Source organism: Theileria orientalis, chromosome 4, assembly GCF_000740895.1.
Source record: "Theileria orientalis strain Shintoku DNA, chromosome 4, complete genome".
Lineage (NCBI taxonomy): Eukaryota > Apicomplexa > Aconoidasida > Piroplasmida > Theileriidae > Theileria > Theileria orientalis.
The window spans coordinates 1,980,200-1,993,119 of record NC_025263.1 but is presented as its reverse complement, the minus strand read 5'-3'; the positions used below and the strand labels follow the sequence as shown (position 1 = coordinate 1,993,119).

General features: G+C 44.2%; 7 protein-coding genes and 2 non-coding genes across 9 annotated transcripts; 4 read left to right on the top strand and 5 right to left on the bottom strand.

Moving 5' to 3' along the window:
* Positions 1-52: 52 nt before the first annotated feature.
* On the bottom strand, positions 53-749 carry TOT_040000883 (surface protein; the record flags this gene model as incomplete). The annotated part of the gene is made up of 3 exons (XM_009694521.1): positions 53-388; positions 466-557; positions 638-749. 3 exons carry the CDS (start codon positions 747-749, stop codon positions 53-55), a joined length of 540 nt encoding a protein of 179 aa, XP_009692816.1.
* Positions 750-1,178: 429 nt separating this feature from the next.
* On the top strand, positions 1,179-1,937 carry TOT_040000882 (40S ribosomal protein S15; the record flags this gene model as incomplete). The annotated part of the gene is made up of 3 exons (XM_009694520.1): positions 1,179-1,181; positions 1,320-1,467; positions 1,642-1,937. The coding sequence occupies 3 exons, from the start codon at positions 1,179-1,181 to the stop codon at positions 1,935-1,937; spliced, it is 447 nt and encodes a 148-aa protein (XP_009692815.1).
* A 112-nt stretch (positions 1,938-2,049) lies between these two features.
* On the bottom strand, positions 2,050-2,843 carry TOT_040000881 (ferredoxin; the record flags this gene model as incomplete). Its single annotated transcript, XM_009694519.1, has 3 exons — positions 2,050-2,231; positions 2,284-2,394; positions 2,570-2,843. The coding sequence occupies 3 exons, from the start codon at positions 2,841-2,843 to the stop codon at positions 2,050-2,052; spliced, it is 567 nt and encodes a 188-aa protein (XP_009692814.1).
* A 328-nt stretch (positions 2,844-3,171) lies between these two features.
* On the bottom strand, positions 3,172-4,689 carry TOT_040000880 (phosphatidate cytidylyltransferase; the record flags this gene model as incomplete). The annotated part of the gene is made up of 1 exon (XM_009694518.1): positions 3,172-4,689. One exon carries the CDS (start codon positions 4,687-4,689, stop codon positions 3,172-3,174), a length of 1,518 nt encoding a protein of 505 aa, XP_009692813.1.
* Positions 4,690-5,579: 890 nt separating this feature from the next.
* TOT_040000992 (conserved hypothetical protein) lies at positions 5,580-5,660 on the bottom strand (the record flags this gene model as incomplete). Its single annotated transcript, XM_009694517.1, has 1 exon — positions 5,580-5,660. One exon carries the CDS (start codon positions 5,658-5,660, stop codon positions 5,580-5,582), a length of 81 nt encoding a protein of 26 aa, XP_009692812.1.
* TOT_04t000007 lies at positions 5,602-5,674 on the bottom strand. The gene has a single exon. It is a non-coding gene; the product is annotated as a tRNA-Arg (tRNA).
* Positions 5,675-5,932: 258 nt separating this feature from the next.
* TOT_04t000008 lies at positions 5,933-6,005 on the top strand. The gene has a single exon. It is a non-coding gene; the product is annotated as a tRNA-Arg (tRNA).
* TOT_040000878 (50S ribosomal protein L16) lies at positions 5,947-7,945 on the top strand (the record flags this gene model as incomplete). Its single annotated transcript, XM_009694516.1, has 5 exons — positions 5,947-6,018; positions 6,280-6,589; positions 6,785-6,963; positions 7,107-7,375; positions 7,489-7,945. The coding sequence occupies 5 exons, from the start codon at positions 5,947-5,949 to the stop codon at positions 7,943-7,945; spliced, it is 1,287 nt and encodes a 428-aa protein (XP_009692811.1).
* Positions 7,946-8,438: 493 nt separating this feature from the next.
* On the top strand, positions 8,439-12,898 carry TOT_040000877 (uncharacterized protein; the record flags this gene model as incomplete). Its single annotated transcript, XM_009694515.1, has 4 exons — positions 8,439-11,541; positions 11,608-12,371; positions 12,502-12,654; positions 12,764-12,898. The coding sequence occupies 4 exons, from the start codon at positions 8,439-8,441 to the stop codon at positions 12,896-12,898; spliced, it is 4,155 nt and encodes a 1,384-aa protein (XP_009692810.1).
* Positions 12,899-12,920: the final 22 nt, after the last annotated feature.

The window sequence follows — 12,920 nt, the reverse complement described above, 5'->3', positions numbered from 1 at the left end:
AGTATGTAATTTAATATAATATTACTGGAGACTAGATTATAAATGTAAAAGATTAACAGCAGTCCTCGTTGATTTGGGAGAAGCTTTGCGACCTGCTTGAGGACTTGTAATTAGCGTAGGCCATTGCGGAGACGAGGTATCCCAGAGCGTAACCGGTGGTTATGGCGAAGAATACCCCTACGTTGAAGCTCATGACGATCAACATCAATAGAAAGTCCAAGATGTACACAGCAAGGGCGAACACAAACAGCAAAAAGTGAGTTAAGAGGCAGTCGCAAATGTACGTTTTGATGACTTTGTTTCTGATGATTTCTCTGTATGCCTTAAGGCAGGGACTCATGGCTGCGAATCCAAATAGGCCAACTAGTGTGAGAGCGTATTGCCACCCCTAACATAATATTAGTATTCGTTGAGCTATTTGTAGTTGTTAACAGAAGTTATATAAAAAATATTCGATGAATTTACCTTTTCGCACAGCCACCAGTCAAAGATGATTCTGAGCTTGTATGAATTGACGAATACGCCAGAGCATCCCATATCGTGGCACATAGGAGCTTCTAAACATGATCATTAAACCATTATCGGCTAATATGTCAACGTAGATTTGAGTAAAATCGGTATGGAATGGACAACGTACCCATCTTAGACTTGCAGCAAGGCGATCCGCCTTGGATTTCAGGTTCAACAGCTGCAGAACTTGCAAGTTTATAAAAAATAGACAAAATGGCCAGAAGTGATTTGTACTCCATATTTATATTGTATTGAATATTTGTTTAAAAGTTAGATTCTTACGCTATAAAAGTTAGAGAGTGTAGAGAAGATGATAAAATTAAATTTTTATAAAAAAATACACAATAAAACGAGTTTGCTTATTTAATAAAACAATCGTATCCGATTATTATAACGAAAGAAAAAATGTGATAAAGTACAGTGAAGTATTCAAGATACAAAATTTGAGAGTGATAAAACAATTCTAATATACAGGATATAAATCAAGTATGTGTAAATTAATTATAAATTAATATACAATAGTTGATAATTAAAGGAATCCAAGATTTAACAGGATGGGGATATGGGTGGGGACCAATATGAATAATTCAGTTGATATTAAGAATTTCATTGGCGAATTTAGTTTTCAAACAGTTTAAATACGATTTCTTTGAAATTTATAATTTAAAATGGTATGTTTTTGATCATTTTATCAGTCTTCTTAATTAAATCATATACGATATATTTAAAAGCACAGATATTTACTCTTTTCACTTTATAATATGTATTTATTATTTCCAATTATAATAATATATTAATGATTATGATAGACTGAGGATCAAGGAGTTCAAATTCTTAAGAAGAGGACCTTTAGGACCTTTAAGTATCGCGGGTATGAATTGGAGAAGCTCATGGAACTCCCAATTGAGCAGTTGATAGAGTTGCTTCCTGCCAGACAGAGGAGAAGGTTTAGCCGAGGTAAATTTTTATCACATTAGAAATTTCATTTGTTTACTACTTGCTATTTACTCGCTCTTCAAACCCGACACGGAATGATATTCCTGAATTTTCCTGTTTCTTCTGTGTATTATATATTATAAACAATGATTCACCTTTAAAATGCTGATATTATATATATTTATTAATATTTAGGTGTTAAGAGGCAGTCCATCACCCTCCTCAACAAGCTCAGAGCTGCCAAGAAGGACGTCCCCTACGGCCAGAAGCCTGAACCCGTAAAAACACACTTACGTGACATGATCATAATCCCAGAGATGATTGGCTCCATAGTTGGTGTTTACAACGGGAAGCAGTACATCAACGTCGAGATTAAGCCTGAGATGGTCGGCTACTATCTCGGCGAGTTCTCCATAACCTACAAGCCTGTGAGGCACGGCAAGCCCGGAATTGGCGCTACTCACTCTTCAAGGTTCATCCCATTGAAGTAATCTTCTGTTTCAATTCGTATTTGTATAGCCTGAGGTACATGAGTGAGTTGAGTCATTTCCTTGTATATAGAGAGTATTATTTATGGCAAACACTTTAGAATATATTACACTTTCACTCTTGCTTCTCTTTCCCCTGTTCCTCCTCCTCCCTGTGGAGCTCCTCCTCCTTGTGAGTCTTAATTGTGCAGTCTGACTTGGCGTAGCTAGTGCAGAGGAGGCAGTAGCCCTGCTTAATCTGCTCGTCGCTCAGGTAGCTCTGCTCGCAGTTGTCAATTTCGCCGATTACGAGGGCCGCTGAGAGCACATTAATACATTAAATCGGTTGGCATAAGCTAGGTATGCGTACCTGCACATGTGGAGCAGCTTCCTCCGCGGCAGCTGTACGGAAGCTCAATTCCCTGATTCTCGGCTGCCTCCAGGATGTATTCGTCCTCTGAACTCTCAATCACCTTTTCTCCTGATGGCGCTCATTTATGTGTGCATACCACAGTGATTACGTTGCGGTTTGTGTATGTTAGTAATTGTAACTGGCTTAAGGTACATTTATGCAAGATAACTTATAAATATATGCGTAAATATACAAACAAATAAATAAGCCTGTGTGTTTGCGTGGGTGTGTCTTTAACGCGTACCTTCAGGCAGGATTAGCCTTATGGCGTGGCGAAGTCGTAACCTTCCGTGCCTATCTCTGCTATTTAACTCCTTAAACAGGTCTGTGTCATCTAATTGATTATTTTGTTGCCTTTTGCATAAGTTACTGTGCGATTTGAAGTGGAAGTTTGTTGGTGCGATAAGGAAGGCTGAGTGTGTCCATCTGTGGGATGAAATGCCACTAACCCCCCGTATAAAGGCTAATATACAGCCCAAACATGCATATAAGAACTTGAAACCCTGTAAATTTGCCATTTTACTGTGATTGTTGCCACATTTTGTCAATATTATTTATGTGCATCTGACTCTCGTGTCGGGAGTTCTACACACTCCACTCATACCAATAACTTCTGACCGCACTGCCTACAGTAACATACACACCCACACATAAATAGACATACACACACGTACTTACGTAGATACACACGATTGTTTTTGACTCATAACGCCAAGGGCTAAAAGATTAACACTGGTAAGGGTACAACAAAATAATCGGCATAGGGGCCTCCCACTCACACTAGGTGGCACAAGTCAAGCCACTGGCGGGCTCTGCCGACCGGGGCCGCGGCCGCCTCAGCGCTTCTCAGTGGGATATTTGGCGCAGCTTGCTCAGCAGCTCCAGCTGCTGCTGCTTCGGCAGCTTCAGGAACATCTTGTAGACCACCTCCACCAGCTGCTGCTTCCGCACGAATGTCTTCAGGTAGAAGTAGGTGAAGCCGCCCATGAGCACGTGGCAGTCGAACCGGTCGGTCAGTCCCCCGTGTCCCGGGATAACGTTTGCGAAGTCCTTCACCTTAAGCGCGCGCTTGAATCCGCTGGCCAGGAATCCTCCGAAGGGTGCGAAGAGGCTCGCGAATACGCTGAGGACCAGCATGTGTATTGTGAACTCGCGGTAGAGCAGGTAGTTTCGTCCCAGCAGCTTCGCCAGAAGCTTCCCCAGGACGCCCGGCAGCACGAACTTCTTCAGGTCGTAGAGTGCTGGCAGCTTACACTTGTTGTTGTAGAGCCAGACGAGCGGCATGAGGTTAAAGTGGTTCGTCGGGCACAGTATCGCCTTGAACCTCACCAGGAATGGCACCATGAGCACTGTCGAGAGCGTTGTCAGCAGCGCCGAGTACAGAAATCCTTCGACTGTCTTTTTCGGCGAGATAACTATCAGCGGCCTTCTTCCCACTGAGCGTCCGAAGAGGTATGCCAGCACGTCGTTGACGATCACCATCACCAGCGGACACAGGAACCAGACGAGCCCGTAGTAGATGTTCGTGATCACCATCAGTCCCTGGCACACCACGTACAGCAGTGATATCACTATCATTGCCAACTTCAAAAAGTACTGCTTGTACCTTCCTCGCTCTATTGAGACTACAAACTTAATCACTCCTGCCACTGCCAGGATAAACGAGATGAGGTAGTGGTAGCTCGTCAGGTACAGCAGCGACCTTGAGAACCTGTTGTTGTAGTGCTGCAGTCTCGGCACTAGCCAGGGCACTCCCACCAGCGCCAGCGTGATGCAGAGTGAGTAAGTTTCCAGCGACACCCATGAGAGCAGGTTCGGCGCCTTCGAGAAGAAGTATACTGTCTTTCCTCGGTCTCTTCTTATTTCTCTTCCGCTTCCGACGCTCGGGCTTCCCGTGTTACTTGTTCTCGGCGTGCCCATTCCTGCTGTGCTGTGGCTCAATCTTCTCGACGCGCTAGTCTCACTTTCGCTTCTTGCTGAGAGCCTGTTGAACGAATCTACCAGTTCGTTTGGTGGGCTGTTTGCGTTCCCGTATGACGATGACGATGACGAGAACGCATTCGTGTGCGCTGAGGGCGTCGTGCCCTCCTCGTCCGACGTCACTGCGAAGTTGATCGTCTTGTCGTGCAGTGCTATGATTTCGTAGTACATCTTTATCAAGCACAGCACCACCAGCACTGTAATGTAGAAGTGTCCTGCCAGCAGTATCAGTAGGAATCCTGCGATCAGGAGCACTGTCAGGATTGTGCGCACTGTGAAGTTATCGTACTTTTTGAGCGAGAACTTTCCCGCCCCGAACCACAGTCTGTTTTTTCCTAGCCTCGGTGTGAATCCGAATATGACCGATTTTTTTACCGATTCCATTGATTTATATTTTACAAGTTTACTATCCTATGTGTGTTCAACTCGATCTACTTCCAAGGCTACTTATTTATATTACAACTAAATTTTACGTGTCAGTTTATCTTCAAATCTAATTACAACACTCTGTGTAATTCTCGCTTTACCTAAAAATTAGGTAAATAGTTTCCACTATTATTCAAATATCAACTAAAAGAAAAAATACGTTTGATCTTTAACAAATATAAAACAACATCACATGATGAGATTAGGTCATCTTGTGTCCCCCTAATATCTTCTGATAAATATGAATAGAGGTAAATGTAAATTGCCTTTCTCAAGTATCTATATAATCAAGCAAGGAGATCATTAACTGAGATACACATAGAATCCAAGGTGTAGCCGGCCCCAAAAACGTTAAATTAGACTTAACAAATCAATTATGTGAGCAGGTAGATTTTAAGCAAAGGTTAAAACGGTGTGTAAAACTTAATAAAACACGGGGCATTTACTAATCTATTTAAAATCTCACTGATGAATTTGCTTGGTGGCTAGTTGTTTTGGGAGAGTGAATACAACCCCATGGTTATTCAAAACTACATACAATTTGTTGCAATAAACAATTATTTATGGTGTGTATGGGCGATTAAATGTGTGTATTGGTTGAATGAGGTTTCTCTGGGGAGCATATAATTTCCACACTATTTACACCAGAATTTTCTGGTAAAAAAGGCATTTCACTTTATTAACAGTGTTGTTTAAACCAATTGACGTTTTATTTACCTGTTTTTTATTTTTTTCTGAGCAGGTGTGTAGTTTTTTATTACATCTTTGGCTTTGTACCTGAGGAGTCACTTGTTCTACTGGCGTCGCTACTGTAAAAAAAGTAATATAAATTTAATAACTTAGTATAATTAAACGTAACTGTTTTTCAAACAGCGACGACGGGACTCGAACCCGCAATCTTCGGTTCCGAAGACCGACGCCTTGTCCATTAGGCCACATCGCCCCTCATTATACCCAATTTTTGTTTTTATATAGTTTAAGAAAATTTTTATAAAAATAATCATATATTTGAAATTTAAATGCTATTAATGAAATATCGCTATCATTAAAATCTATATAGTTCTCTATTCCCTACAACTTTATATGTACATATTATTACGACTAGAATATTTCTTTATATATTTTCAATTATTATTTGACAGTTTTTATACTCAAATGGTCTTTGAAATTATTTTAAATTAAAGATTCCGCCCCTTAAATTGACGGCGTGGCCCAATGGACAAGGCGTCGGTCTACGGAACCGAAGATTGCGGGTTCGAGTCCCGTCGCCGTTGGTCTATTATTATTGTCAGCCAAAATTTTAGATATATTCATACAGTAGCGTTTATATTGTAATTTACATATTATAACATGTTTCGTGTGTGTAGAGTTGACGTGTGTTTATACCCACATAATTACTAAATACGAATGTAATAACTGTGATTCCAGTTTGTTATTTATATTTATGGGTTTAACGAGCTAACACAGATATGAATAAATTGTAAATCCCCTAAATAACACTAATATTCTATGAGCAAATATGAATAACGTATGAACACATTTTAATAGCTCAACAGAATGCCCCCAGTGTTTTTTAAGGCGCCTCTCCCTATCAATTACAAGGCCCCGAAAGGGAGGATCGTACCTCTCAAAAACCCAGAAATAAGACTGGGAAAAACACTAGTCACACTTACCCCAAGAAGAATCAAGGCAGAAGCTCTGGAAAAGGTGAGAATGGCTCTGAAAAGAGTGCTAAAAAAGAAGACGGAGCGCATAGTGGATGCCCATGCTACCTATCCAGTCACGAAGAAGCCAGAAGGAGTGAAAATGGGCCAGGGTAAGGGGAGAGTCCATCACCACGTGGCAAGGGTTCCAGCAGGTGAGAATTAATTTTATATGTGATATTTACATTATTTTTACGATTCTATTGAGTCTATATACATGTGTTTGTCTTTTTTAGAAGTCTATGTTGGTTTAATTAGTAGTTAATGTTACACATTTCGGCAACATCAATAATAGAATACACACAAATCTAGTTTTCTAGATTCATAAATAGCACTAATATTCCATTTAGGGTACCCAATTATCCGTCTTCCACAACTGAGTCCTTTCGTTCCAGGAGAGTTGCCGATTTTTGTTGCCTTCCAACGAGCATTGTCTAACTTGCCAGTTAATTGTACCTTCAGATCGCAGTTGAATAGTTTTCCAGTAGATTCATGGGCACAAAGCCATAATGTTAAGACAAATTTAGAGGTGACTAAGCGCCTGCTTAGAAGAAGGTTTGGAGAGAACTAGTGTATAATATTGTTGTATGTTTATTCTTTAAACCAAATTGTCAAAAGGTACGTCAGAGCAAAGATTTCTGTGTATAGTTCCCTATTATTAACAGTGAGTAGGTTAAAATGCGGAAGGTTGGCATTGATAAAATATTAACTGAAAAGGAATCCAAGGAGCGGCTTGAGCTGCTTTCGGAGGAGCTGGAGAAGAAGAACAAAGAGGAGTTGCTGAGAGTCCTTAACGACTTCAGACATAGTTTCGAGGCGCTTCTAGCGAAGTACAGGAGGCTGATCCACACGGATCCAGAGTTTAGACTGGAGTTTTTGGAGATGCTGAACACATTATCAATCGATCCACTGTTGCCACAGCAAAGGAATGGCTCTCACAAGTAGGCGATTTAGTTAACTGAACGTTTATTGTTAGTGGCTATTGTTATCGTTTACCGTTAATTATTATTATTGACTTCTACCATTGACCCTTTCATAATACTCCATTGATTAGGTTTCCATCTATCAACACTGCAATAGACCTTCTGACCCCCAGTAGCAATAGGCTAGGGGAACTGTGCACACTGATGGTGGAAATATGCACAAGCACCAGGAACGAAAACGGAGGAATATACGAACTCAGCTACATTGTGTCTCTAATACCAGAGAGCTACAGGGTAACGGAAACTGAGGTGCTCAGGGCAGCCAACGAGCTGAAGCATTTAGGTTTCCAGTTGACTGAAATCAGCGGGAGGCACTATCTATTGTCGGATGTTGAGCTGACAGAATCGCAAGAAAAGTGTCTGAGTCTATCCTCACAGCTGGGAAGAGGAATCAACTCAAAGGACGTGTCGGACCACTGCGGGTTTACGCAGGAGCAGGCGCAGGTGGTCCTGTGGGAGTTAAGTAGGCTTGGACTAGTATGGGTAGACTTTGAAAACAGTGAGGAGGGTAAGTTGATAAACACATAAGGTTATAATTAGGAAATGGGTATGAAAATATGTACTTCTGGTTTCCCTCACTAATAAACACATACTAGTGTTGCTTTGTAATACACGTTATAATTAGATTATACGTGATAATAAATATGTACAATTGAACATTAGAATCATTTTATAAAGAATTAAATAAAAAATAGTAAATTGTGTGTTAAGTAGTGAGAGGCGGATAATGAAATAAGGAATAGGTGTAAAGTAGTGATAAAAAAAGTAAAGAAATAATAAAATTAAAAAATAAGAATAAGAAATACAGTAAAAGAAAGAAGATAGAAAAAATAAAAAGCAATATGATTGATTGAATTGAGTATATAAGCTTAGTGGTGTCCGAGAGGTCACTACGAAGGATATAATAAAAAAATAAAAAATAAAGCTAAAAATATACTAAACAAGATATATATAAGTAAAATAAGATTAATTGCTTAAATTTGTGTTGTATAGACTAAATTGAAGTAAAACAATGTCTTAAATGACAATGAACTGCAAGCTGTCGCTCGACCTGTCAAGCACAGAGTCAGAAAACTTCTATTTCTGGAAGGAGAACATATACAAGTTAGTAAACTATCACTACGTGCCGAAACAGCCGTGTAAACTCTTCCGGGTGTTCCATAACAACCAGCTGCTGTGGGAAAGCGACGGAGGATCGTTTTGCACAAAAGTGATAGTTTGCCGCTCAGAAGGCCAGCCACTGCTGCTCCACATATCGTTCGTGAGCGACGGGCTCAAGGAAGTCTCGTACTTCGTGAACCGTAGAGCAATAGAGAGAGATTCAAGCTCCGAGAGTGAGAGAGTTCGCCGCCCCAAGCCAGAAGCAACATTATCGGATATACCCAGCAAATGTACACACTATACTGATGCGGATGTGCTAGAGAACAATGAGTACCTGTCAAAGGAGATCTTCAAGGCTGATCTCTCGAGCAAACACGGTCAAGTATGTCCAGATCAGCTCCAGTTCAACGGCCAGCACACCTCAAATCAATGTGTAGACTTAAACGCAAGGAGTGACGCAGATCTGGCTGCGTGTTTGGATGGGCAGAGCGTATTTGAGGAGGTAAAGGAGGAGGCCGCACTAGAATGGGTGAAAATAAGCTCGCAGAACTTCTACCTTAGGTTCCACCGCCTAGTTGAGTCGAGCCAGGTGCTGCAAGAGCTGGAACTGGTGATCACGAAGCCGAACGAGAAGAAGGTGTTCGTTAACAAGTCATCGAAACTACTGGTGGACGTGTACGTGCCAGGGGTGGGCTACAAGATTAACGCAGTTAAGGACGGGAGGAAGGACGTGTGGAGAGCCACGTCGCCGAACTTTCGGTGCTCCACAGTCTTCGCACACCCGAAGGCAAGTTATTCATACCTGCACCTGGTGATAGAGGGCTACCTGGACCCAGGAATGGACCTAGATACAGTGTTGGCAGGAGTAAACGGGTCGCCTGAGGGGTCAGGAGCAGGGTTCGGAAGTAGATACGCAAGATACTTTGGAGTATCGAGAAGATTATTCGGGCCTGTAAGTGAACCCTCAGACGAAAGCAATGCAAATAAAGCGTCTAGCAACGAGTATGTGACGAGAATGGGCTCAGAAGGCTTGAAAATGACCTATGGCACCCGCAGAGGCCCTGAACCACAGAACGGTTCAAAGTACTTTAAAACGGATTTGTTCTTCAAGAAGTCCTTTATGCGCTGGAACAGAATATCGCGCTCAGCCTACTTTGGCTACTTCGAGTTGGATTTCGGAAGGACGGGGCTGAACAACGAAGTGTGTAACCTGGACAAGGACCTCTACTGCTACTACTACAAGAAGATACAGCTCAGTCTAGATGAGCTGAGCGAGGCCTTTAGGGGAATGGAACAGCAACTGGACGTTTCAGAGCCAACTCAAAGCGCCAGAAACTCTTATTCACAGTCCGAAGAGGTGGACGACCTGGGCCACCTGAACGAGTGCTTTTACATCGTAAAAAACCACTTCCACACCATCACGAACGTGTGCGTGACGCCGAGGCCTGGCTTCATCCTGAAGGAGGTGCAACTGGAGAAGTTGCGTCTGACCTCAGGATACTCGGAATACATCCTCTACCTAAACCTGCACTACTACATGGGCGACCTGGCGTCCTTCTACCTGATCCTGAGCACGAACAGCGGCGAGAACGCACTGTACTTCCTGAAGAAGGACGGTCTCTGGGTGTCCGTGAGCTTCACGCAGTACATGAGGTCCTTCTCGAACTACACGTACGTCACAGGGGCCGAGAGGACCACGTATCTGCAGGAGTTGGGGCCGCTGGGAGGAGTGAATGTAGCAGGGTCGGAGCTTAACGGAGCAGCGAACGTTGTGAGTCTCAACAGCGCGGACCTGAGCAACACGTATAACATGACCAAGTTAGGAAGCGCAGAGAAACAGAATGCAGAAGTAGGCGGAACGACGCTGAACAGAAGTCTCAGCATGATGAGCACGATGAAGAGCGTAGGCACGGGCTTCGAGAGCGCACTCAACAGTGGAAGGATGGGAAGGACCTACAGCATGCTCAGCACTAAGAGCACGAGCAGGTCCTCGAGCTTCAGCCTGGCGAACAGAGGAGTCGTGCTCTCGAGCAGCCATTTCGCACGCTTGCGCAACAACCTTAAAACGCTCAAGGCGAACCTGAGCATCATAAGGCTGAAGATGGCAAACCTGCCCGGAGTGCGGGGGATCGCAGGGCTCACCTCTGGAGGGAAGCTGGGATTCACTAAACGCAGAGGACTGAGGAACTCGGGGAGGCTGAGCGCACGTCTGAGCGAGAGAGCGAGCGGAAGAGTGACCAACCCGAGCCAAATGAAGAACATAAAGCTGAGCGACCTGCTGAAGAAGAGGCCGCGCGAAGAGCCGTTCATGGGGAAGATTTTCACGAGCAGCTTCAGAAACAAGAAGAACCTGCTGATAAAGACGTACTTCTCGCCGGCAGAAAACTACTCGAACCCAAGGAGAGTGTTCAGGCACAGGCTGCAGCCGGATCACCTGAGCGCCTGGGGAGGAGAAGTCCTGGGAAGCGGCTCAAGGGATTTCACTGCCGCAAGGCTCAACAGTGCCTCTGCCAGTTATGACGAGTTGAGCGCCGCCTCACTATTGAGCTCAGTTAACGGATGGTCGCAGGCCACCAGCAACTTCCCGGAGAGGACGCTGTGCATGCCACTGAGCCCAGCGAGCAACCTCAGGGCCGCCTGGAGCAACAGAACCATGAGGTGGGCCGAGGGCAGAGTGACGAGGAGGACGAGGCTGCGCGACAGGCTGTGGAAGCTGCATCGAGGGCTGGGGAACCCCTTCGCCGCGAGCGGCTTCGACACCTCACTGCCCTCGAGCAGGCGCTTCGGGCCCACGCGAGCCTTTCACTCGGCGAGATTGTTCTCAGCAAGGGCAATAGGCAACAGCGAAAAGAATGTGATACTCGTGGGCGGCCTGGCCTCGACGTTCCTCGAGTCGTTTATGACCGTGAACGTGAACAAGTTTTTGCAAAAAAACAGCTACCTGAACCTGAACCCGTACCTGAGTCACGTTCCCAAGTACAACGTGTTGGCGGTGACGACGAAGGAGGTCAGCACCACGGAAGGTAAGTTAATATTAGGGTATTAACTCATCTACCTATTTCTAATATTAACGGTGGCTATGTAGTTAGCGCTAATACTTGATGGTGGTTATGTAGTTTGTGCTAATAATTATATAGGTTCCGGCTTGACACTGTCGGACTCAACCACAGACAGCACACCGAACGCACACAGCGCCGGCACTACCAGCTCAAGGAACGCCCAGTACCTCTTGTCCAAAAGATACTACCGCAAGTACGGGGAGCTCTTCAACAGCTCAAGCTACTACGGAGACGACCTCCTGGACGTATTCAGGTCGTTTAGCTACACGGGGTCGTTCGTGGAGCTGCTGAACAAGATGGGCTACAACGTGTACAGCATGGACCTGCAGTCTCACGGACTCTCCGAGGGGGCGCGCGACCTGAAGTGTTTCGCGGAGAAGTACGAGGACTACGTCGACGACCTGCTCCAGTACGTGAGCATCGTGAAGTCGGGTCGCTTCTTTGACCACGGACAGACGTCCAGTGACACTCTGGCCGGAGGAGTGCGGCCGAGGCCAGGCAAGTACGTGCTGGTTGGCTTCAGCATGGGGGCAAACATAGCGGTCCAGGCGATAGTGAACCACGTGTCGGCCTCGTCGAGCTGCGTGAACTGCGCCATGACGAATCCAAACCTGGTGGACAAGTTCCTCTCGCTGAACGGAATGTACAACATAAAGGAGCAGTGTGGAAGGGTGGGAAGGCACCTGTACCCCTTCCTGTCCGGCATAACCTCGCTGTTCATTCCCACGAAGCCGTCGCCTGGGAGCCTGTCACGGATGTACTCGGACTCGTTCCGAGTGTACAATTTGTTCAACGTGAGCACCAGCAAGATTCAGATAAATAGCTACAACTACTAGTGATAGGTGGTGATTCCATCTTTTTATGGCATAAATACTCTAAATACTTACAATACATATTCAACCAATAACTAATACTAATGAACAGGATGCCTACTACTACGTGTTCAAGCACCGCCACCTCAAGGTTTTGCAGATATTCAAGGCCTGCGACGCGGTGTTTGAGAAGTTTAAACGCTACCCGAAGGACCTGAAGACCTTCATATTGCATTCCACCAGCGACAACAGATGCCACGTTACTGTAAGTGAGGATAAAATGCAGAAAGCGCAATTAGATAGACTCAGGGATTGATAGATATATGTGTAATTAGTGAACGTCGCATAACTATCAGCTGTTAACATTAATTTAGGGCGCCAACACCTTTTACGAGCATATAAAGAACGGCCGCAACGAGTACATACAAATTGACTCAAACTTCCACACCATAGTGAATTACGAGTTCCTGGGACTTATGGGAGACATATTGAGTAAAATATTGGTTTAATAATCTAATGAATTTTATACGT